This window comes from Nelumbo lutea, chromosome 1 (assembly GCF_056320005.1).
Source record: "Nelumbo lutea isolate HS-2025 chromosome 1, American lotus-T2T, whole genome shotgun sequence".
NCBI lineage: Eukaryota > Viridiplantae > Streptophyta > Magnoliopsida > Proteales > Nelumbonaceae > Nelumbo > Nelumbo lutea.
The window spans coordinates 57,966,768-57,989,819 of NC_142684.1; the positions used below are offsets into that span (position 1 = coordinate 57,966,768).

Here is a 23,052-nt window from a genome sequence, read left to right on the forward strand (position 1 = left end):
AGTCTTTTCTGCAAGACTGATGTCAAGAACTGATTTCTTGACTTCTTTCTTCTGCAAAGATCGAATCTTGCAAGAGGGGATGGCGGCGGCTGGAGGAGAACTCCTGGGACGAAGATGGCTGAACAGCTTTTCTTCTCTCTGGAGTTTTGTGAGATCTAATCTCTGTACGCAGAAGACTTTCTTCTCTTACTCTAAAACTTGGTTTGAAATCTGATATTTTCGAATTAGTTTTCTCCTTTCTTCTTGATTAAGAAAAAATCCTAATTAGGAGTTATCCCAATCCAAATCAATATTTGGATAGGGGATTATCTTAATCCTATCTGCAGGTTAAGTTAGTTTACTCCTGATCTTATCAGGAGGTTACCAGATTCAAATCTGATTTGAATTTGGTCTCCTAGAGTGGATGGGTTATCATATCAGCCCAGCTCGTAATGGGCTTTTGGCCCATTAAATGTTCAGTGTTTAACTAGTTTCCAATCTGCTGCCCAGTTGGGCTTCTTTGTATGGCGTGGAACCCAAGCATTGATCTACACACCAGCCACATGGGTTCGGCCCAGCCTTTATTACAAGGCCCAGCCGAATTCACTGAAAAGCTCAGTGACCCCTTGAGTCCATCACATGGACCCTATGGGCCCAACACTTACATTAAGTGGTCCCTAGGCCAAGCCATCTTATAAAAAACCCAAGGACTATGGGTAGGTGCAAGATTAGCCAATCAGGTATTATCCTAAATGGTCTTACACTTAACCCCTCAGCCCTTAATGATCAAGCACTGCCCGACAAGAGAGGACCTCTCCCTCGGCTACAAGGAACAGTGCCACACTCTCTACTCACATGGATCCCGGGAATTAAAACCATTTGCAAACCTTTTGAAACCGTACATATACATTTATATATATTAATTTTGCAAAACAAAATTCCAACGATTGAAATCAACTGCCGGCAGTTTGGTTTCCATCAGAGATAGTGCATTCCCGATCATTACCATTGTCCGACAAAGGGGCTGATCCTGTCACTATGATCACTCACTCAGATGAATTCTCAAACTGCCCCAACATGCTCAGGTTTTGACCCCCGCTAAGGATCTCACTAATTGACATATCAAAGACAGCTCGATCCGACACCTAGTGAAGTGTCATAATCGAGTCTAGGGCTCAGGTGTAACTTTCCAGTTTTGCCCATCTGTCTCCAAGGTCCATGGCAATACTGGAAATCTGGTCCAGTCCAAGGATTCAGGTAATCCCATACTACATGTGCCTTGGGTTTTATCCTACTATCCGAGACGAGCCATCCCAACACTTAGTGGCACACCAGTATCAGCCTTGGCAGGATAAATCTCCCCATACTTATCCGATGGCTGTGAACATTTAAAACTAACACAAGTCTCTATAAGTATCCAGTTTTAGGGTCTTACACAGAAATATACCAAACAACATGAATCAAACATGCACTTTCTTTATTTACACTAAATGTCAAAAGTACATCAAATTGGATTGAAGCTATACAAAACTGTCTAACAGATTCATGTAATAAACTCTCTAAAGGCCTTCCATCATTAGCATGAGGATGGGTCCTTCAGTAATGAGGAGACGCACCAGAAAATGGGCTATCCATTTGCTGTTGGGCTTGTCCAAGTGTTTCATAAGATGATAGCGGCATCATAGACCGATGTGGGAGGGGCTTCACCAGAAAATGGGAACTCTCTCACGGTACCTTGGCGTTCACGAATATGATGGGTGAGCACTCATTGGACAGAAAGGTTTACCTGAAAACGGCTCTGAACCTTGTCTGACAGAGGCCAAAGGGAAAATTCATATGATGAGTGGATATGATACTTCACAGAAAGGTGGTGGTGGGGTTTTGCAGTTGAAACAGTTGGCTCCATGCACCCTATGTAGTTTCCCACATTTCCAGAGACAAGTCGCTGTCTCCGTCCCTGAGAAGGAGGGAAAACTCGGAGATGAATAAATGGGAATGGAACATAGATTAAAATCCATGTTTGTGATATGAACATGAATCAAATAAGGTTGTGGACTGATATTTGTTGTTTTATCAGAAAATGGCAAACAGACAATTTGCAAAGCTTTTTGACGACAACAAGCTTAAGGGCCCAAACTATGCCGACTGGTACTGTAACCTAATGCTAGTTTTAACATCTGAAAAATTGGACAAGGCAGTCAAGTCTCCTGCCTCGGAGCGTCCGGGTGATAGGACTTCTGAAGCCTGAAGGAGAGAATTCAAAGATTGGGAGGATAAAAACTCCCTAGCCCGCTGCTATGTCGTTGCTTCTTTGAACAACTCAATACAGAGGCAGTTCAATCAGATCGAACTCGCTAAGGACATATTGGACAGTCTGAAAACAATGTACGAAGAGCAGAACCGTTCTACTCGGTAGATGTCCAAGGGGCTGAAAGTTCATGACCATTGTCTTCGGATGATGGGATACATTAACGAGTTGGAAGCCCTTGGATCCGAACTAGATCTTGGCACTCAAGTGGATGTCATTCTGAACTCCTTGCCCTCTTCCTTCAATGGGTTCATATTAAACTACAATATGAACAAGCTGAATGTCAGCGTCCAAGAGCTCAGCAATATGTTGCAAAGGGCCGATGACTTACTTAAGAAGGATGAGCCTGTGGTGATGCTTGTTGAAGCTAACAAAACGGGCAAGAAAAAGAGGAAAGCAAAGAAGCCTCAGAAGAAAACTACCAAGCCCAATAAGCAGAAGAAGGACAGGACAGCAGATGCATGTCACTTCTGCAAACAAACCAACCACTAGAAGAGGAACTGTCCTCAGTACCTGGAATCCAAGAAAGGTAATTTCGAATCTTCTGTCATAGAAACCAACTTATTGGTGGCTTCTGCGTCCTAGTGTATTGACTCCGGGGCTTCAACTCATGCGTGTATCTCATTGCAGGGGTTCAAGGTAAGCAGAAGGTTGAATGATGGAGAAGTGATGCTCTACTTGGGGACTTCTGCAAACGTTGCAGCTACGGCAATAGGCACCGTAGAATTAAAATTTAGAGAATGAAATATTGTACTTAAAAATTGTCTTTTTGTGCAAAATCTAAGAAGAAATTTGATTTCTGTCTCAAAACTGTGTGCGGATAGATATTCTGTCTTTTTCAATAATACAATTACTATTAAAAGAAACAATAAATTCATCGCATATGGGGAACTGGAGAACGGTCTCTATGTTCTACATCCTTCTCTAGAAACTAACATAGTCGAAACTACGTCGGCTGAAATCCCCAAGAAAAGAGCATATGATACAGTTAATCCCACGTGCCTGTGGCATTACCGACTTGGCCATATCGGTATTGACCGAATCACAAGACTGGTAAAGGATGGTCCTTTGGATTTTCTAACTGTAGAAGATCTTCCCACTTGTGAGCCTTGCCTTCAGGGTAAGATGACAAAGAGGCCATTTAACGGTAAGCCTGAAAGATGTACAGACACGCTTGACCTTGTACATACTGATGCATGTGGTCCCCTGAGTGTTAGGACCCGTAACCAACACGTGTATTTCATTACATTCGCCGATGACTATTCTCGATATGGTTACGTGTACCTAATGAGACATAAGTCTGAATCCGTTGAAAAATTCAAAGAGTTCAGACAAGAGGTCGAGAAACAGTTAGGGAGAGAAATTAAATCCCTTCGATCAAATTGAGGCGGCGAATATCTCTTTGACGAATTCAGTGACTACTTAAAGGTAAATGAGATAGTATCACAGTTAACTCATCCCGCTACATCACAACTTAACGGTGTTTCAAAGAGGAGGAATAGAACCCTATTAGATATGGTCTGGTCACTACTCATCCATTCAAAATTACCCACATCCTTTTGGGGATACACATTAGAGACTACGATATACGTGCTGAACCGGGTTCCAACCAAATCGATTCCTAAGACGCCCTATGAGCTTTGGACCGGAAAGAAACCAAGTGTACGACACTTGAAGATTTGGGGTTGTCCGGCTCACGTTAAAAGAACGAATCCAAACAAATTGGAATCCAAGACCAGTCATTACCTATTCGTAGGCTACCCAAAGGAATTAGTGGGCTACCTATTCTATGATCCAAGTGAGCAGAAGGTGTTCTGCAGTCGGAATGCACAATTCTTGAAAAATGACTACATCCTGGACAATCTTCGTCAGGAAATTGTTCTTGATGAGGAGAGCTCAGATGCAGTGGGAGGTAAGTTCCAGGTAATAACCAACCTAGAAGATCTACCTGGGTGTCCAGGCCACCGGTCCGTTTTGGTTACAATCAGGATAGTTACCTGGTCGAAACCTTGACTAGTGAAGAGGATCCCGTGACTTATACGGAAACTATATGGGACATAGACTCCCTTAAATGGGTAGATGCCATGAGAGCTGAGATGGACTCAATGGAAACCAATGAAGTCTGGACTCTAGTGGATCCGCCCTCCAGGGTAAAAGCAATTGGTTGCAAATGGATATACAAGAGGAAGAAGGGTCCCGATGGCAGGGTTGAGACCTACAAAGCTCGTTTAGTGGCGAAAGGATACACTCAGAAAGAAGGCATCGATTATGACGAAACCTTTTCGCCCGTGGCCATGCTTAAATCCATTAGGATCCTGCTAGCTGTAGCAGCTTACTATGACCATGAGATTTGGCAGATGGATGTCAAAACTGCGTTCCTGAATGGAGATCTTACTGAAGATATCTATATGCAACAACCGCAAGGTTTTGTAGCTGCGGGTCAGGAACACATGGTTTGTAAGTTGAATAGACCCATATATGGACTCAAGCAATCTTCTAGAAGTTGGAACATCCGATTTGACTCTACAGTCAAAAGGTTTGATTTTGAGCAGAATCCGGATGAACCCTGTAGTTAACATTGTAGGAATGTTAACTACGATAAAAGTATGGCTATCACAGCAATTCTCCATGAAAGACCTTGGAGAAGCCTCCTATATACTGGGTCTTCGACTCTATAAAGATAGATCAAAGCGGATAATAGGATTATCCCAATCCGCTTATATTGACAAAATAGTCAAGAGATACAGCACGGAAAACTCCAAGAAAGGAAATGTTCCTTTCAGGCTGGAGTCAATCTCTCCAAGAAGATGTCTCCAAAGACCTCTGAGGAGATCGTAAGCATGAAAGACGTTCCCTGTGCCTCAACCGTAGGGAGCATCATGTATGCCATGTTGTGCACTCGTCCTGACATCGCCCAGGCAGTGAGTGTAGTAAGCAGATTCCAGGCCAACCCAGGGCAGGAGCATTGGACTGCTATAAAATGCATACTTAAGTACCTTCGAAGGACAAAAGAGTTTTGTCTGGTATTCGATGGTAGTTCACTACAAATCCAAGAATATACAGATGCGGATTTCTAGTCGGATCCGGATGATAGAAAGTCTACATCTGGATATGTTTTCACGATAGGATCGTGTGTTGTTTGCTGGAAAAGCAGAAAACAGGGGTACACAGCAGACTCCACAACCGAGGCCGGATACATTGCTGCAAGTGAAGCTGTCAAGGAAGCCGTGTGGATGAAGAAGTTCGTTCACGAATTAGGAGTAGTTCCGTCCAGCACATCACCCATCCCATTGTTGTGTGACAACAATGGAGCGATTGCTCAGGCTAAGGAGCCACGAGCCCACTCAAAGTCGAAGCACATCGAGAGGAAGTACCACGTACTCCAGGAGTTTGTTGGTAGATAGGACATCTTGATTCAGAAGGTAGCATCAGCGGAGAATGTAGCAGACCCATTGACTAAGCCACTGACACAGAAAGTGTTCGAGAAACACATGAAAAGTATGGGACTTCGGCTTATACCAGATTTGACCTAACTGCAAGTGGGAGTTGTTAGACAGTTGTATGCCCTTAGCTTCAATCAGAAATATGTACATTATGAATTTATTGTAAATGAATAAAATACACATTTGATTCATGTTCCTGTGGTGTGTTTCTGAGTAATACCCTTAAACTGGACACTTAATGAGACTTGTATTAGTTTAGAATGTTCACAGCCATTGGGTAAATCTGGGGAGATTTATCCTGCCAAGGCTGACAATGGTGTGCTGCCAACTGTTGGGGTGGCTTGTCTCAGCTACTAGGGTGAGACCCGAAGCACATGCAGTGTAGGATTAATACAACCTTTGAACCAGACCAGATTTCCAGTATTGCCCTAGACCTTGGAAATAGATGGGCAAAATTGAAAAGTTACACCTGACCCCTAGACTCGATTATGATACTACACTAGGTGTCGGATCGGGCTATCTTTGATGTACCAATCAGTGAGATCCTTAACGGGGGTCAAAACCTGGGTATGTTGGGACAGTCCGAGAATTCATCTGAGTGGGTGATCATAGTGACAAGATCAGCCCTTTTGTCGGACAAAGGTAATGATCGGGGATGCACTCTCTCTGATGGAAACCAAGACTGCCGGTAGCCGATTTCAATTGTTGAAGTTTTGTTTTGCAAAATATATAAAGATATATATATATATATATATGTTATGGTTTCGAAATGATTTGCAAAAGGATTTAATTCCCAGGATCCATGTAAGCAGAGAGTGCAACATTGTTCCTTGTAGTCGAGGGAGAGGTCCTCCCTTGTCGGGCAGTGTTTGATCATTATGGGCTGATAGGTTAAGTGTAAGACCATTGAGGATAATACTTGATGGGCTAATCTTGCATCTACCCATAGTCCTTGGGTGTTACAAGGTGACTTGGCCCAGGGACCACTTAGGGTAAGTGTTGGGCCCATAGAGCCCATAAGATGGGTTTCAGGGGGTGCACTGTCCATAACAGTGTATTCGGCCAAGCCTTGTAACAAAGGCTGGGCTGAACCCATGTGGTTGATGTATAGATCAATGTTTGGGTCCCACGCCATACAAGGAAGCCCAACTGGACAGCAGTTTGGAACGTTAAGTGAGTACATAACCTTAAATGGGCCTTAAGCCCATTTCGAACTGGGCTGATTTGATCAGTCAATAAAAGGGGGCAAATTCTGAGATAGATCAGTTGATAGGATTGGGCCTAAACCCTACCTACTTAGAGAGTCCAAGATCTAAATAAGATTTAGATCTTAAGGCCTCCTAATTAGATTTGGAGATGGCTGATCTGATCTGCAGATAAGATAAGGGTTCTCCCTTATCAGTTAAAGGGACTTCTAATCCAAATATAATTTGGATCAGCAGCTCCTAATAGGATTAGGAGCTGATCCCTTTAAATCTATAAAAGGAGGAAGGGGGCGGCAGCTTTTAGAGAAGCAATCTAAGACTCTTGTCTTCAGAGTTGAAATCACAAAAGAGAGATTTCTGCAACCTCTGCAAAATCTCTCTTGCCGCATCCTTCCTGCCGCCGCCATTACCTTCAGTTCGATCTCCAGTTCTTGGGAGAAATCAAGATCTGATCTTGATACCAATCTTTTGGGAAAAGATTGATTGGAGTTGTACTCACAAGCCATCCAGTTGATTCTTGCGAAGGGTCAAGTTCTTTTGAAGAACATTGCTGATTCTGCTCCATCCTGCACAGCGCCATCTTTAGTGGGAGCAGTCTTTGGATCCTTCCTTGGGCGTGAACACCTCCATTGGAAGATACTAATTATCCGTATCAGGTACATCCTCCCTCCTACTCCTTTTGGTTCAGATCTGGTTTAGTTCATGGTTCAAGATTGATCCTTGAAAAATATGTTTTTTCTAAAATAGGGATCCGATTCCTTGCAAAGAATGGAGAAATTTTTTTGAAATTCACACAGTCCATTCCACAAGACTTGGGCGTCCATGTGATGGATATCCCATCCCTTCACAAAGATCATTCTTGCACCGAATCGGACCAGATCTGAAACCAAAAGGAATGGAGAAGTATACCTGATACAGAGAATCCACAAGTATAGCTCCCAAAGTGGTAGTTCATGCCCAAAGAGGGTACCAAAACCAGCTTCCACTAAAGATAGCGCAGCTTAGGTTGAAGTCGGTTCAGCAACATAGTCCTTCAGCAAGAACTGTAATCCAACAGCTTGGATCGAGCAAGGGAGGTGAGCACGAATTGAATTTGATTTTTCTCGCAAAAATCAGAAACCAAGACTAATCAAGATCAGTCATAAGATGGAGAATGAACTAGGGTTTTGGGTGGCAAGAACAGGAGAGAACCGAGAGCAGATGTAATGTAACTGGAGCAATTTGCCCTCCTTTTATAAACCTTAAGGATCAGCACTCCTAATCCAATTAGGAGGAGTCTAATCCAAATTTTTATTTGGTTCTAAACTCTTTAAGTGGATAAGACTTATCTTCTTATCCTAATTGCTGATTGAAACCCATATCCATACCCATATTCGCCCATGTTACATGACTACTTAAGTTGTCATGTGACTTCTTGATTAATCTAATTAATCATGGGCTTTAGGCCCATTAAGTGGCTCACGACCCTAGATAGTTGTCGGCCCATTTGGCTTTCTTCAGTATGGCATGGGACCCCCACAATGACCTCACATAAATGATCCTATGAAAAAAGTTGGTCAAATTCACTATCAAGTACAGTGAACCCCTAAGTCCATCAATATGGGCTCTTAATGGGCTCAACATTTACACTAAATGATCCTCGAGTCCAACCATCCTATGAAGGCCCAAGGATAATGGACTTAACTGAGATATAGCCCATCAGGTAAAACAGCCCTAAATGTTCTCTTACACTTAACCTCTCAGCCCTTAATGATCAAACACTGCCCGACAAGGAAGTACCTCTTCCCTGGCTGCAAGGTGTAGTGTTGCACTCACTGCTCAGATGGGTCCTAGGAATTAAAACATTTTTGCAAACATTTTTCTTAAAACATAATATATATATTGTCATATAAATATATTTTGCAAAACAAATCTCAAACAAGTTTGAAATCGACTGCCGGCAGTTTTGGTTTCCATCAGAAAGAGTACAGTCTCGATCATTCACTTTGTCCAACAAAGGAGTTGATCATAACACTATGATCACCCACTCGAGTGAATTCTCAGACTACCCCAGTATACTCAAGTTTTGACCCCCAAAGGATTTTATTGATTGGCATATCAAAGACAGCCCAATCCAACACTCAATGCAGTACCATAATCGAGTCTAGGAGTTATGTTTAACTTTACAGTTTTGCCCACCAGTTTCCAAAGTCCAGAGCATAATTGAAAATTGGTCCGGGTTCAATGTTTCAAACAATCACACACTGCATGTACTTTGGGTCCAACCCTAACAACTGAGACAGGATGCCCCAACCTTCTTGGCATCACACCACTGTCAGCATTGACAAGATAAACTTCTCCAAGTCTATCCAATGGCTAAAAACATTCTAAACTAACACGAGTCTCATAAGTGTCCAATTTAAGGGTAATTACGTAGAAACACACCAGTTATAACATAAATCAATCATATACTTTTATTTATTTACAATAAATGCATCAATACATCAATGTGATTGGAATTAAGGGCATACATTGTCTAACACTTTCTAAATATTCTGATTTTGAAATAAAATACAAGTCCATATGAGTATTGTTGCATAGAATTCCTAGTATTCAATGAAATTGAAAGAATCAGGTAGAATTGCTGCACAACAGTGACTTATGATAAATGGTCCTAACCCACGACCATGTGAGGGTGAGGCATCAAAGAGAAGAGGCATGATCACCTAAGCATCCTGAAAATTGGAAATGTGCACCAGAAACCAGAAATGGCTACAACTATCTACAAAGTACAATTTTCTACAATCTTGGAAACACTCATCGCAAAATAAAATTTGGGAAATAAAGAGATAGATGAGAATATCATACAAAACCTTACCGAATAACCCCATAACACTATAGAATAACCCATAGCTATCGGGCAACTTATGGTAAAACCTTAATGAATATGCTAATACGCACCAAACTTAATCCCCAATTTTATCCAGGGCAGTTTCTTCAACAATAACCAAGACACCATTACAGACACAGATAGAAACACGATTAAAGCACTTTAAGAATCTAAGACAGCTTTCAAGAACCAAAGACACCATTAGAGCCCACTTATTTATAATATTGACTGGTTTAAAGAAAACATACTCTTGGTTCCGACCTTGCAGAGCTTCCCATCGACGATGAGGGCGTTGGCATCATTAGCTCCGGTGGACAAACCCCGAGCAGAGAAGAAGGAAAGGAGGGATTTCCAGGTGACGGAAGAAGCTATGAGATCGACCCCTCTGCTGATGAAGTGTCCATTCAGCTTCAAGGTCGCCGGGTCAAGCCCGAACGTCCGAGCAATGGAACCCAAGTCGAGCCTCTGCTCTTCCAATGCCACGAATGGCAACAGCTTCGATATCGATGGGCAGAAAAGCTTGATCGTTCTACTCGTCTCAGACATCAGTATCTATAACCCCAAACCCAGTATCTCGTATTTCATCTCTCTCTCTCTCTGTGAGCGTGTGTGTGTCACTCTGTGAAATGCTTCGTAGAATCACTAAACACTATAAAGAAAAGACTACAGAGAGTGTTTCATAGCCTCAACTGCCAGCTCAAGCGCTCTACCGCTACCCTGCTTTCAACGGATTCTCGAAGTTTCTGAAAAGGCCTTCTAGAGCGAATGCTAGACGGTGCAACTTAATATGGTGTGCAAAATACATTTTGATCTAACGTATTAAAATACCATCCATCCAACTATCCAAGATTCGAATTTTGGTATCGGATGAGTTGCGCTTTTAATCTTGTGAATTACTCGCCTTGAATTTGACAACCCCACCTTTTATAACAAATCTGATAGATTTGGATATTATTACGTAAGAAAATAATTTATAAAAGAAAAATTTTTTACTTACAAGTTTTTGGAAAAACATCTATTTAAAATAAATAAAAATTTATGGATAATAATATATTTAATTATAAAATAAAACAATAAATAAATAATCATGGCCATCGAGCAATAGAGTGAAAGAGGGAGAGATGATTTTTGTCATTGTATTTTTTGTTTGATATAGTGGAATAATTGTAAACAGTTAAATAATTAATTTAAATAAATAAATAAATAAATTTATAAAATAAATAAGATAAATAGACAATCAAGTGAGAGAGTAAATATATATATATATATATATATATATAAATATATTCACGATTCTATGTCTTATTTTGCTAGCAATAATAATTTGTTAGATTATTAAATTATTAACTAATTAAATAATTTAGTAAAATGAATAAATAAACAAATAAAACTTTTTTTATTTTGTATCTATTTTTTAATTTATGTTAATTTTTTCATTATTTTTTCAAAATTTTAAATAACATGGGTTAGCCTGGTTTGTGGCTCGGCCTAGCCTAAGACTTGGCCTGTGACACAACGCAAGCCTACATGGACTTGGGCCGAGGGCTATGCCAGGCTGCCCCTAAAGTAACCTAGGGGAGGGAAGCACGGCCCACATGACACAGCCCGATTGTAAATAAAATGAGAGATAAAGACAACTTTTAACAAATATGAAAAAGGTAGAAAGCATTATTCTAAGTTGTAAATAATTACATGTTTAGTATCAATTATGAAAGAGGAAAAGGAGAAAGGACAAGTTATGACTATCTTTTTGTTTTATTCAATGATATCATTATAATTAGTTAAATTTGTAAAGGTAAAAAGCATTAAAAGGGATTATAAGATTTCATTTAGGTTATATAAAAAAAGATTCCATTTGGCAAATGTACAGTAATTGGCCATACCCAAAAAAAAAAAAAAAGATTTTTTAAATGTAAGGGAGTACAAATAAGCCGAATTAAAAATTGAAAGTTAAAAATGAAGTGGTGTCTACTTCATATGGAAGAGAATAGAGATAGGAAGGGGGTTATTTGTTTAGGAGTGTTAAAGAAAGAAAAATGACGTAATCCCCATTTTATGATTTCTAACTCGTGCTGAATTCTAACTGCACTTATTGGGACTCCCCATTGACTATCTAAATGCTAATGCTGTGGAGAAGATTGCTTCATCAATCGGATATCCATACAAATCTCCCCATCAGTAAAACCAATTGAATCTGATCCGTTGCTGCATAATAAACTTAACTAGCAGGGAAGCCTTTGCTTCGCAAGGGCAAAATAGAAAAATGCCATTTGAAGATACAATAATAAATTAAGATATATTTTTCAAATAAAATAACTATAATTATATTATTATAAATAATAAATAACTATAGAGGGCTCTTATCTAGTTTAGGGTTGTTAATAAGTTAGGACTAAGTAGAACCAATCTTAAATCAATTATTTAATTGGGATCAAATCAAAGGCCTGATTATATTGAAAACAATAGTTAAAATAATACTAATTTATTTTTATGTTAATAAGGTAAACATATTTAACTAATATTATCTTATTTATTATTTACCAAATTTACTATTTCAAACATGAAGCATGATAAAAATTACAAGAAAGAAAAAATTATATATTTCATAAAATATTTCATTTCGGACTTGAATCAATTCTAGACAGGTAAGTACAAGAATCAATCCAATAATTAATCAAGACAAAATCATTGAATTGAAACAATCATAATTATGTTTGGTCAATTTAACTCCATCAAGATAGACCCAACGCATTGGTTCAACCCTAGTTTTTCTTAAATAAATTAACGTTTATTGGGATGGAACTGGTATAGGCTATCTCAAAATAGACCCGACTCATTGGCATCCCTAAATATGGGCTCAAGGGGAGAGAATAATTTGTTAGTAAATTATTTCTAAATAAATAAATAATTTAGTAAAATAAATAAATAAGTGTTTATTAAAATCTTTCTCTCAATGTCGCAACTCCTTTATTTTACTTATTCATTTTATTAAAATAAATAATTTATTTAATTTCATTGGATAAATATATGTTTAGATTGATAAATAAAATAAATGAATAAATAAATAAAAATTTTGATAGAGAATAGGAGAGAGAGAAAATCAAGAAAAAAGAGGGATAACATTTTATTTATAAGATGGCATAATCATAAATTATTGTATGTGGCACTCTTGTAATTTTCTTATTAATTACATAAGAAAGTTTGTGTTATATGTGATATTCCTATAATTTTTTAATATCATAAAAGCAATTATATGGCAAAGTAAAGATAAGTGCATTTGTCTGATATATGACATTTTTATAATTTTCAAATATTATAGAATCAATTATATAGGGATGGAGGTTTGTCTTATATGTGATATTCTTGTAATTTTCAAATGCCAAAGTAAAGAGAGGTGGGAGAGAGAGAGAGAGATAGAGAGAGAGAGTAAAGGAGAAAGCATGCCTATCAAGGTAAAAGCAAATCACGTGTCAACCTCCAAATGCCTCATACATCTTTCCAATGCTTTAAGTAAATAGTTATAGATATGAAGAAACATGCAAGACTCACTATTGCGACCTCCAATTCTACATCAACAAACACACAATGATCAACATCTCTAAGTCAAGGGTGGAAGCTGTCAATTACCATCCCATCAGCCATGAAGACTCTTGCATGGAATTGCCAAGGCGGGGAAAGTCCCGTGGCAATTCAACATTTCAGAAGACTTCTCCAAGACAACAATTAAACCCAATATCATCTTCTCATCAAAAACGAGGTGTTCAAAACATAAATCCTGAAACATTCTTCAAAGATTTCCTGATAATCGATTTGATGTTGTTGCTAATAGAGGACGAAGTGGTGGACTCTGGATCGGTTGGGACGGATGCATTTCTTTGCAAATCCTATACAAGTCTACTCATTATTACATTGTTACCATCCTCAATCAAGCACACGAATTGCTTTAAATGGACCCTAATCTGTATGTATGGGCATCCACAATCATGACAACGGGTTGGCCTATGGAGAGAAATAAGTTCTATATGTGCACAGCTAACATCCCCATGGATCATTATAGGCGACCTTAATGATATAGTTTCCCAAGTTGAAAAAGATGGAGATCGCTTACTTATACAGCAACAGAACAATAGTCTGAATGAGTTTATTCAATTGCATCATTTACACAATCTAGGATTCCAAGGATCCATATTTACATGGTCAAACAAGAGAATGAATGGATTAGTTCGAGAACAGTTTGATTGCTCTTTATGTACACAAAACTAGATAGAACATACGGATCCTGATCTGATTATGATAAGAATTCAGAATTTATCTTGATAATCCTTGTAGATAATCTTGGCAGTGTTCATGTTTATTGCAATAGAAAAGAATTGTTCTACTGATGGTTCTTTTGAAGAAAACAACCATAGAAGGAAAGGGAAATTGAATAAGGAATGATGCATAGACCACGTCCATGCAACAATATAAGTTAAAATCATATCTCATGAAACTAGTATACATATTAAAAGAAAGATAGAACATATCAACAGTAGCAACCTACAAGATATTGAAGTAAAACCTAGAAATCTGAAAGACAGAATCAGTCACAGTGCGTAGACTATCATACAATAGCATGCCGATTGGCTTAGCCGAATGCATCAAAAAGAGGCTTAACCCCAAAGACATACGCAACCCCAAACACTTTCATTCTTTTAAGTCTTAGAATTTATTCTTGCTTTCCCCTCTTTTCTTTTAATTTAAGCAATTTTCTATCGGATTTTCATCGACCTCGTAATGATGCTATTGCCAAGAAGCCATTTCCTTCTCTAGCATTATATTTTAAGGGAGCCCTCCCCCCCCCTTACTTTTATTTTTTATTTTTTATTTTATTCTATTGTATTTATTATTTTCTGCTTCAAGCAGGCTTAGGCATCTAATGGGGTGTGTCAGATTCAATTAAGGGGCCTCCATTCTTGGATTAAGGTATGGTTTTGTAAAATAAACTCCAACCTATCTTGTTACATCCAACAATCTCGGATTTATTATGATTTATGTACCATTTCTATTATCATTATTGTATATATATTTTTTAGCATCCTTTTCTTTTACAAGATACCCAAGTCTGTTATTTCTATGATATGGATGAAAGCTCCTCAATTTGATACTTGCTCATTACTGTAACACCAGATTCCTGTTGTTCTAAAGTTTATGGTATGTTGTCTGTGGGACTGCTGATTGGAAGGAAGGAAAACACGTTGGACATTATTTTGTAAAAGAGGGGTTAGTCTATTAATGATCAGTATTGTCAACCTTGCATTCAAAGATAAGAAGGAAATGGAATTCACAAAAAGAAACAAGGTGACAGGAGTCAATCAAGCTTGAACCTAATTAGTCAGCTGTGGCTTGTCTGCTTGTCTATGATGACACGAAGTGGAATGGGTAAGCAGCTGTAAGGTAGCTCATGCATGTGCAAATTACACATAAAATTCTGGTGTTTATGCATGGTTTTCATGCTGGTTTGTGTGAGTTTCTACCCCAATTTAGCTTAATTTCAGGAAATCATTAAGGGAGAACAGTTTAAAGAAAAGAAAGCAAAAAAACCAAGAAAAATGAGCTAAATTTGAGGTAATTCAGCCCAGCTGGAACAAAAACCTAGCTAAGAGGTCAAAGGAGGGTTGTTCGGCCCATGCAGCCCATGCTGCACTTTTTGGGAGATGCTCAAAGAGAGAGCCTAGCCGCAGCCTCCAAAGGAGCATATTCGACCCAACAAGGAGGAGGCCCATTTGCAGCTCAAGAAAAGCCCAAATTGCAGCCCAAGAGAAGCTAGGGGCAGCAACTTCTAGAAAGTTCAAGAGAGGCTAGGGGCAGCAAATTCTAGAAAGTTCAAGAGAGGCTAAGGGCAACAACTTCTAAAATTCTTGGAGAGCTGAAGGAAAAATTATTTAAGGAGGTCTCTTGGAGGAAAAAGATGTTTAGCACCTTGTGGTTCAAGCCCCTTTGGGGGTCAAAAACCTTTTGGGCAAAATTCCTTTTGGGGGAGAAGAGAAAGATAGGCGCAAGAAAGGAGAAGAGAGGAGAAGAGAGGAGAAGATTCAAGAATATTCAAGAGAAGAAGAAGCTGATTTCGAATTTGGAGAAGAAGTCATTGGAGGATATCAATCTAGGTTGTCTTCTTCCTTGATTTCTGCACAAATGATAATCGAATTCAGTTAGGGCTTTCATGTTTATTTTCTACATTAATTCAATCTTTCTTGCTGTAATTGAATGATGTTTCATGTAAATTCAGATCTGTAATTAGTTCTCTAGGCGAATGAATTAGATTCAATTTTGATGTTTCTTGATTAGAAATTCAATTGTAGAACTATTAGCCAAACTGCTATCTTGTAATTTCATATCTGAAATTTCAGATTATGAACTTGTAAGTCTGAATTGCTATTTTGTAATCTCAGATCTGTAATTTCATCTCATGAAAATATAATATCTGAATTGCTTGAGAGAGAATTCAAGTAACTTTAACTTAGTTTGGCCGATTTGTTTTTTGAAAATCCTAGAGTGCTTGAGAAAGACTAAGATTTCAGATCTACTAATCAAGAACTGAATTGATTGTAAGGTTAGAGACAACTTGCGTAATTCGGTTGGTGATCATTCAAATCTGAAATGATGCCTGTTAGACAGTCTTGTATGCCCTTAGCTTCAATCGGATTTGATGTACTTTTGTTATTTAGTGGAAATAAAATAAAGTGCATGTTTGATTCATTTTGTTTGGTATAATTCTGTGTAAGACCCTAAAACTGGACACTTATAGAAACTTGTGTTAGTTTTAAATGTTCACAGCCATTGGATAAGTCTGGGGAGATTTATCTTGCCAAGGCTGATACTGATGTGCCACCAAGTGTTGGGATGGCTTGTTTCGGCCATCAGGGTAAGACCCAAGGCACATGTAGTATGGGATTGCTTGAACCCTTGAACTGGACCAGATTTCTAGTATTGCCCTAGACCTTGGAGACAGATGGGCAAAACTGGAAAGTTACACCTGACCCCTAGACTCGATTATGACACATCACTAGGTGTCGGATCGGGCTGTCTTTGATGTGTCAATCAGTGAGATCCTTAGTGGGGGTCAAAACCTGGACATGTTGGGGCAGTCTGAGAAATCATCTGAGTGAATGGTCATAGTGACAGGATCAACCCCTTTGTCGGACAATGGTAATGATCGGGAATGCACTCTCTCTGATGGAAACCAAACTGCCGGCAGTTGATTTCAATCGTTGGAATTTTGTTTTGCAAAATTAATATGTATATGTATATGTACGGTTTCAAAAGATTTGCAAAAGGTTTTAATTCCCAGGATCCATGTGAGTAGAGAGTGCGGCATTGTTCCTTGCAGCCGAGAGAGAGGTCTTCTCTTGTCGGGCAGTGTTTGATCATTAAGGGCTGAGAGGTTAAGTGCAAGACCATTTAGGATAATACCTAATGGGCTAATCTTGCACCTTCCCACAGTCCCTGGGTTTTTATAAGATGGCTTGGCCCAAGGACCACTTAATGTAAGTGTTGGGCCCATAGGGTCCATGTGATGGGCTCAAGGGGGTCACTGAGTCTTTCAGTGATTTCGGCTGGGCCTTGTAACAAAGGCTGGGCCGAACCCATGTGGCTGGTGTGTAGATCAATGCTTGGGTCCCACGCCATACAAAGAAGCCCAACTGGGCAGCAGATTGGAAACTGGTTAAACACTGAACACTTAATGGGCCAAAAACCCATTTCGAACTGGGCTGATATGATCACCAGTTCATGGGGCGAATCTGAGATTAATGTTAGTAAAAGGATTGGGTCTTTGACCTTATCCACTCCAAGAGACCAAATTCAAATTAGATTTGAATCTGGTAACCTTCTGATAAGATCAGGAGTTAACTAACTTAATCTGCAGATAGGATTAAGATTAAGCCCTATCCAAATACTAATTTGGATTGGGATAACTCCCAAAATATTGGGAGGTTTCTTAATCAAGAAGAAAGAGGAGAAAACCCTAGTAGAAATATCAGATTTCGAACTAGGGGTTTTGAGCAATCAAGAAACACATCCTGCAATCTGAGATTTGATCTCTCACAGACTCCAGAGAGAAGAGACAGTTCTGCCCTCTTCGTCCCTGGACTTCTCCTCCTCCAGCCGCCACCACTCCCTGTTGGATGATTGGATCTTTGCAGCAACAGGAAGTCAAGAAAGCGGTTCTTGACAATAGTCTTGCAAGAAAGACAAAAGGATTCGGTGTTCAAGGTTTCTAGAGGGTTTTGTAAAGAATCCAGTGTGTAGGACGCGCCCTGCTGGTTCCGTTCCATCCACAGCTGTGTCATCTTCAGTAGGAGCGGATCTTGGTTACTTCTTTGGGCATGAACACCAATTTTGGGAGATATTATTTCTCCAGATCATGCATAATCCTTCCTATTTCCTTTTGGTTCAGATCTGGTTTGTTTATGGTTCAAGTAGGATCCTTGAATAATGTATTCTAAATTTGGGGAATATGATTCCCAGTTGGAAGAAGGTAGGAATTTTTTTTTTGAAATTCGCCCTCCATTCCGCACCCTTCTTGGCATCCATTAGATGGATCCTACCATTCTTTCAGGCCGATTTGTTCTTTGAAAATCCTAGAGTGCTTGAGAAAGACTAAGATTTCAGATCTACTAATTAAGAACCGAATTGAGTGTAAGGTTAGAGACAACTTGCGTAATTCGGTTGGTGATCATTCAAATCTGAAATGATGCCTGATGCTGCGCAATCCGGGCACTCCTACCTGGTGACGAACAGTTCCTGAGAAGAAGACAATGAAGGATTCTCGGGGGGCTTGCCCGATGGGAATACTCCGATGCTTAAGTTAGAATGCTAGAGAAAGCAATAAAGAGTGCAAAGAAGGTTAAGAGTGCAGGTCACACTAGATCACTGAGTGTTCGATATTAGCTCGAGATAGAGCTCAGATATGTTCAAGATGTAAGATATAAGATACCTTTTCCCCTTCGACCATGGGTCTCTTAAATATGAGCATTCTTGTCAAATCGGGCGTAACCGCCACTGGACCTCTGTCGCAACCGTTATCTGCCAGGGCTGCGCAAGTGACCGTTGCAGAGTACTACCCAATTGGATGAGTGACACATCCTGGAAGGACAGACACACCACCATCTATTGAGAGACGTGGGTGCAGTATGTCGGGCTGGTAGGGATTGTGCCGCCAGTCAGGAGACATGGTACAGTCTGACGGGTATGGTCTTGTCAGATAGAAACTTCCTAAAAATGTCACGTCACTTAGTAACGAACTGCCTTGTAGCAAGCTACCCTGTTGCGAGCTACCTTGCAACGAGCTCCTGGGGGTACTTCGAGGTGATTCCTCTTGAAGTGGCCCTTGAGGCAGTTTTTCTGCCTAAGTATGGAGCGAGCTGGTTACCCTAGCTCGTGAGCTGGGATAGACTTGCCTTGGAGTATTCCCTTTCAGTACGCCGGGGGTCCTCGAGCTCGCGCTATAGCAAGTTCTCCCTGTGGCGAGCTGTGACGTAGAAAGCTGCCCTGCGGGCTTGTTACTTAGTCACGATCAGGCCATTGTGATGAGCTGTTACTTGTGCTGAGTCATGTCCACGTGTCATCGTCTCAAGGGATCGGGTCAAATCACCCTCCATCAATTGCCCCCCACTCCTCGGGTTAAGGGTGCTACCTTAGCGTGAGGAGTTCATGAAGTGTGATTTGACTAATCTCATAAAATACGTGCGCAGAAGTCAGGGGGTCTCTGGACCTTTTGAATGTCAAAAGATGTGCCAAAGCGGCTCACGGTTCCGGAAGACGTGCAGCCGTCATTACCTTAATCATGGGAGATGTGTAGCCAATCACATTTCAGCTTCAGGAGGCATGCAATCAGCCTAACTGTGAACCGTCAGATCCATTTTAATCTGAGTTGTCGATTGAAGGGCACCGTGGCTATAAATAGGAGGGCCACAGGCCTCCTTTCTTTTATGCTAACTTGCCATGCCTTCGGATTCTGAGGACACATCTTCATCTAGCTGCCTGAGCTCTTCTTCTGTTCACACTATCTTTTCGGTTCTTCCTTGTGAGTCTTATCATTTTGTCAGTATGTCTAGGTATCCGTACCACATCTTTTCTCGGGGTGATGACCAAGATGACGCCCCCTCGAGCTCACGGGGAGCTTGGGGGCAGGCTCCAGAAGCTCGAGAGGCTTCTGGCGAAATTACTTCTACCTCTCGAGGCAGGGAGCCAAATAGATTTGGTCCTTCCTCCATGTCAATGGAAAGACTTAGGACCTTGGTTCTCCAATTTAAACTCCCCAGAGACATTGTCTATAGTCTCCCCTCCAGTGACTATCCCTGAGAGCACGGTCCTGATGAGATAGTGATCTTCTAGGAGTAGCTCATCGCTGGCCTACGTCTTCCTCCGCATCCTCTGATAGTGGAGGTTTTGAATCACTTCAACGTCACTGTTGACCAGCTTCACCCCAACTCCATCCGAAATGTAGTTGGGACTATTTCTTTATTTTATGAGTACTGTATTCCCCTTAACCTTGACTTCCTCTCCACCATTCTTTGCATTAAGAATGCTTCCCCCGGAGCGCCTCCAGAAAGGCGTTCCAACTATTTTTCTCCCCACCGCGGCTTCAAGCTCTTATACGAGCTGCCAAATAGGATCCCAGCCTGGAAGCAGGACTATTTTGTAGTTCGCAACCCCGAGGGGTGGTCCTTCCCAACTCATTGGAGGGCCGCCATCCAGGATTTGGGGATCAACTTGGATCCCAAAGTTTGGGAAACGCTACAGTCCTGGGCAGCAGTTGGCTTTCATTGGTCAGACTACTTGACCAATGACAAGCTCGTGCAGGCCGGCCTAAGCCCTGGTAGGTTGCCTTTTAGGTTGCATAGTGCCTTGTAAATTTTTTTTACTAGACTAATACCTTGTGATTTTTGGCAGCCATCATGTCTGGTGTAGACGCACGCCACCTTCTATCCAGCAACCAGAAGCGCAAGGCAAAGAGGTCGCGTCTTGACCGAGCTTTCCACTTCTGGGGGTGCTGAGCTCGAGGCTGCTGACCCAGCTTTCGCTTCTCCACCGCTTGAGGTCCCACCGGTTCCATTCAAGGGAGTTTCCATGGAAGGTGGCACAGAAGAGCCCGAGCTCCCGGCGTAAGGGCAGTTCCCTTCATCTGGGCCATCTCGCCCCTTCCCCTTCCCGCAGTTCCCTACCAGGAAATGGGAGGGTGTTAATGACTACATCGTGGCTGCACGAAAGAGCCAAAGATCGGTCTACCACGAGGAGGTTGCTTGCTGGGGAGAGATGGGCCCCAAGGAGCTCGCCAGGCTAGCCTCCGCTCACTACATGGTGGAAAGTGGCATTTTTCTTCCTTCTCTTTCTTTTCTCTCCTTTTCTCTTTTTTGACCTTAGTCTTCTGTTGGCAGGTGAACTCCGACATCCACGCCATGGCCCTCCAGACCAACATTCACTCTGGCGATGCTCGTGCTCAGAGGTCAACCATGCAAAAGCTCCAGGGTGAGCTCGACCGGGCCCGAGGTGAAGCCCTCCAGGCTCAAAAGGGGAGCGAGGCCCAGGAACTGCTCGTCCGGGACCAGGAGGCGCAAATCTCCCGACAATCTGAGGAGAGTACTCGCTACCAAGAGGAGTCGTCGAGGGTGGCAGCGGAGAGGGAGATTCTTTGCTAGCAGGTTCGAGACTTGGAGTCCACGCTTCAGAACCGAACTCAGAACTTCGACTCCATGGTGGAGGCTGAGCGGGCAAAGGCGGTGTGGGACTTCAAGGACTCCCAAGAGTACCACGACCTCCAGGTGGAGTATGGCTCGAGCTTCTACCACTCTGGATTCAAACTCTGCCGCTAGCTGGTCCGAAAGAAGTTCTCCGGGCTTAACCTCAACAACATAACAATGAAGGGTTTGGATCCTGAGACGGCGGACGTAGCGGAGGAGGAGGAGCCTGACTCTCCGGAGGATGATGATGAGGTGGAGGCGGTGGACCCCTGAGGCTGGTTGCTCTTCTATTTTTCTTCTCTGAATGGATTTTGGTGGTTCCCGGGTATTAGAACTCGGTTTTAAATATCTCTTTTCGATGAATTTTCTTGGGCGGTTGGGCCCTACCTTTTTTTATATAAATTAGTAATGAAATTTTTATCGTTTTTCTGCTAAATATGGTGTGCTCTTTACTTTCTGCCAAAGCGATTTTATCACTCGAGCTGTCAGAGCTATATACCTGAAGTAGGATTTTTCGGTAGTTGTTACCCCGAGCTATCCTTTGATGTTTGAGGTATTTTTATAGTATACCCCAAAGCAATTCACAGGTCGTTCCTCGTTGGGTCCAACTGGTATACCGAGACGAGCTATGCTCCATAGGATTCACCCCCGAGCTGCCCACACCTCTGGTACCAATACTTAGCCTTTGCTAGTGAAGTGGTTAGGTCTTTCACAGTGCCGATGTCTTAGTTAGCTCGGTGTTTTAGTCCTTAGGCTGATGGAGTGACTTATAGTCCACTCTTGGAGTTCGCCCATGCAATGGATGCGACTGGGTTTTATTGCGCCGAGGTCTGTGTTAGCTCGGCAGTTTGGCTCTTAGGCTTTGAGAGTGACTCGTGGTCTGCTCAGTTGTTCATAGGTAGTATTGCCTTAAGTTAGCGATATTATATGCCTGAGGTAATTGTTTCCCTTCTAGGGTTTCAAGCTCGTATGTTCTTTCCCCAAGCACCCGTTTCACTCGTTAGGGTCCTTCCCAATTCGGTCCGAGCTTGCCAACACCGGGCTCATGTACCATAACTTTACGAAGGACCAGGTCGCCGATGCAGAGGTTCCGCTTCTTGACCCTGGCATTATAGTACCGAGCTACTCTTTGTTGGTAGGCTGTGGTCCTGATATATGCGAGGTCCCTTACTTCATTAAGTAGGTCGAGGTTGGTACGTAGCTCATCTTCATTTGCCTTGTCGTCATATGCTTCCAGTTGTAGTGAGGGAACCTCGATCTCGGCTGGGATGACTACCTCAGTGCCGTAGGTGAGGTTGAAGGGGGTTTCTCCCGTGGCGGTCTTTACTGTGGTTCGATAAGCCCATAGAACACTGGGTAGCTCGCCTTCCCATAGTCCTTTAGCTCGGTCTAACCATGCCTTCAGTCCATGGAGGATAGCTCTGTTCATGACTTCTGCTTGACCGTTTGCTTGAGGGTGTGCAATAGAAGTGAAGTTCTGTCGGATCCCCATGTTTTGGCACCAACTTTGGAATTTAATGTCTTTGAC

At 41.4% G+C, this 23,052-nt stretch overlaps 1 protein-coding gene across 2 annotated transcripts in view; it reads right to left on the bottom strand.

Moving 5' to 3' along the window:
• The window catches only part of LOC148874705 (amino acid-ligase), a 35,615-nt gene extending 24,958 nt beyond the window's left edge, over positions 1-10,657 (bottom strand). Inside the window, exon 1 of one of the 2 annotated variants that reach the window (XM_088964590.1) lies at positions 10,053-10,657. In XM_088964590.1, the coding sequence (XP_088820716.1) occupies positions 10,053-10,350 (298 nt within the window). In that variant the 5' untranslated portion in view covers positions 10,351-10,657. The remainder of the gene's footprint in view (positions 1-10,052) is intronic. The other variant, XM_088964591.1, reaches the window with a different exon arrangement.
• Between the last annotated feature and the right edge of the window lie 12,395 nt (positions 10,658-23,052).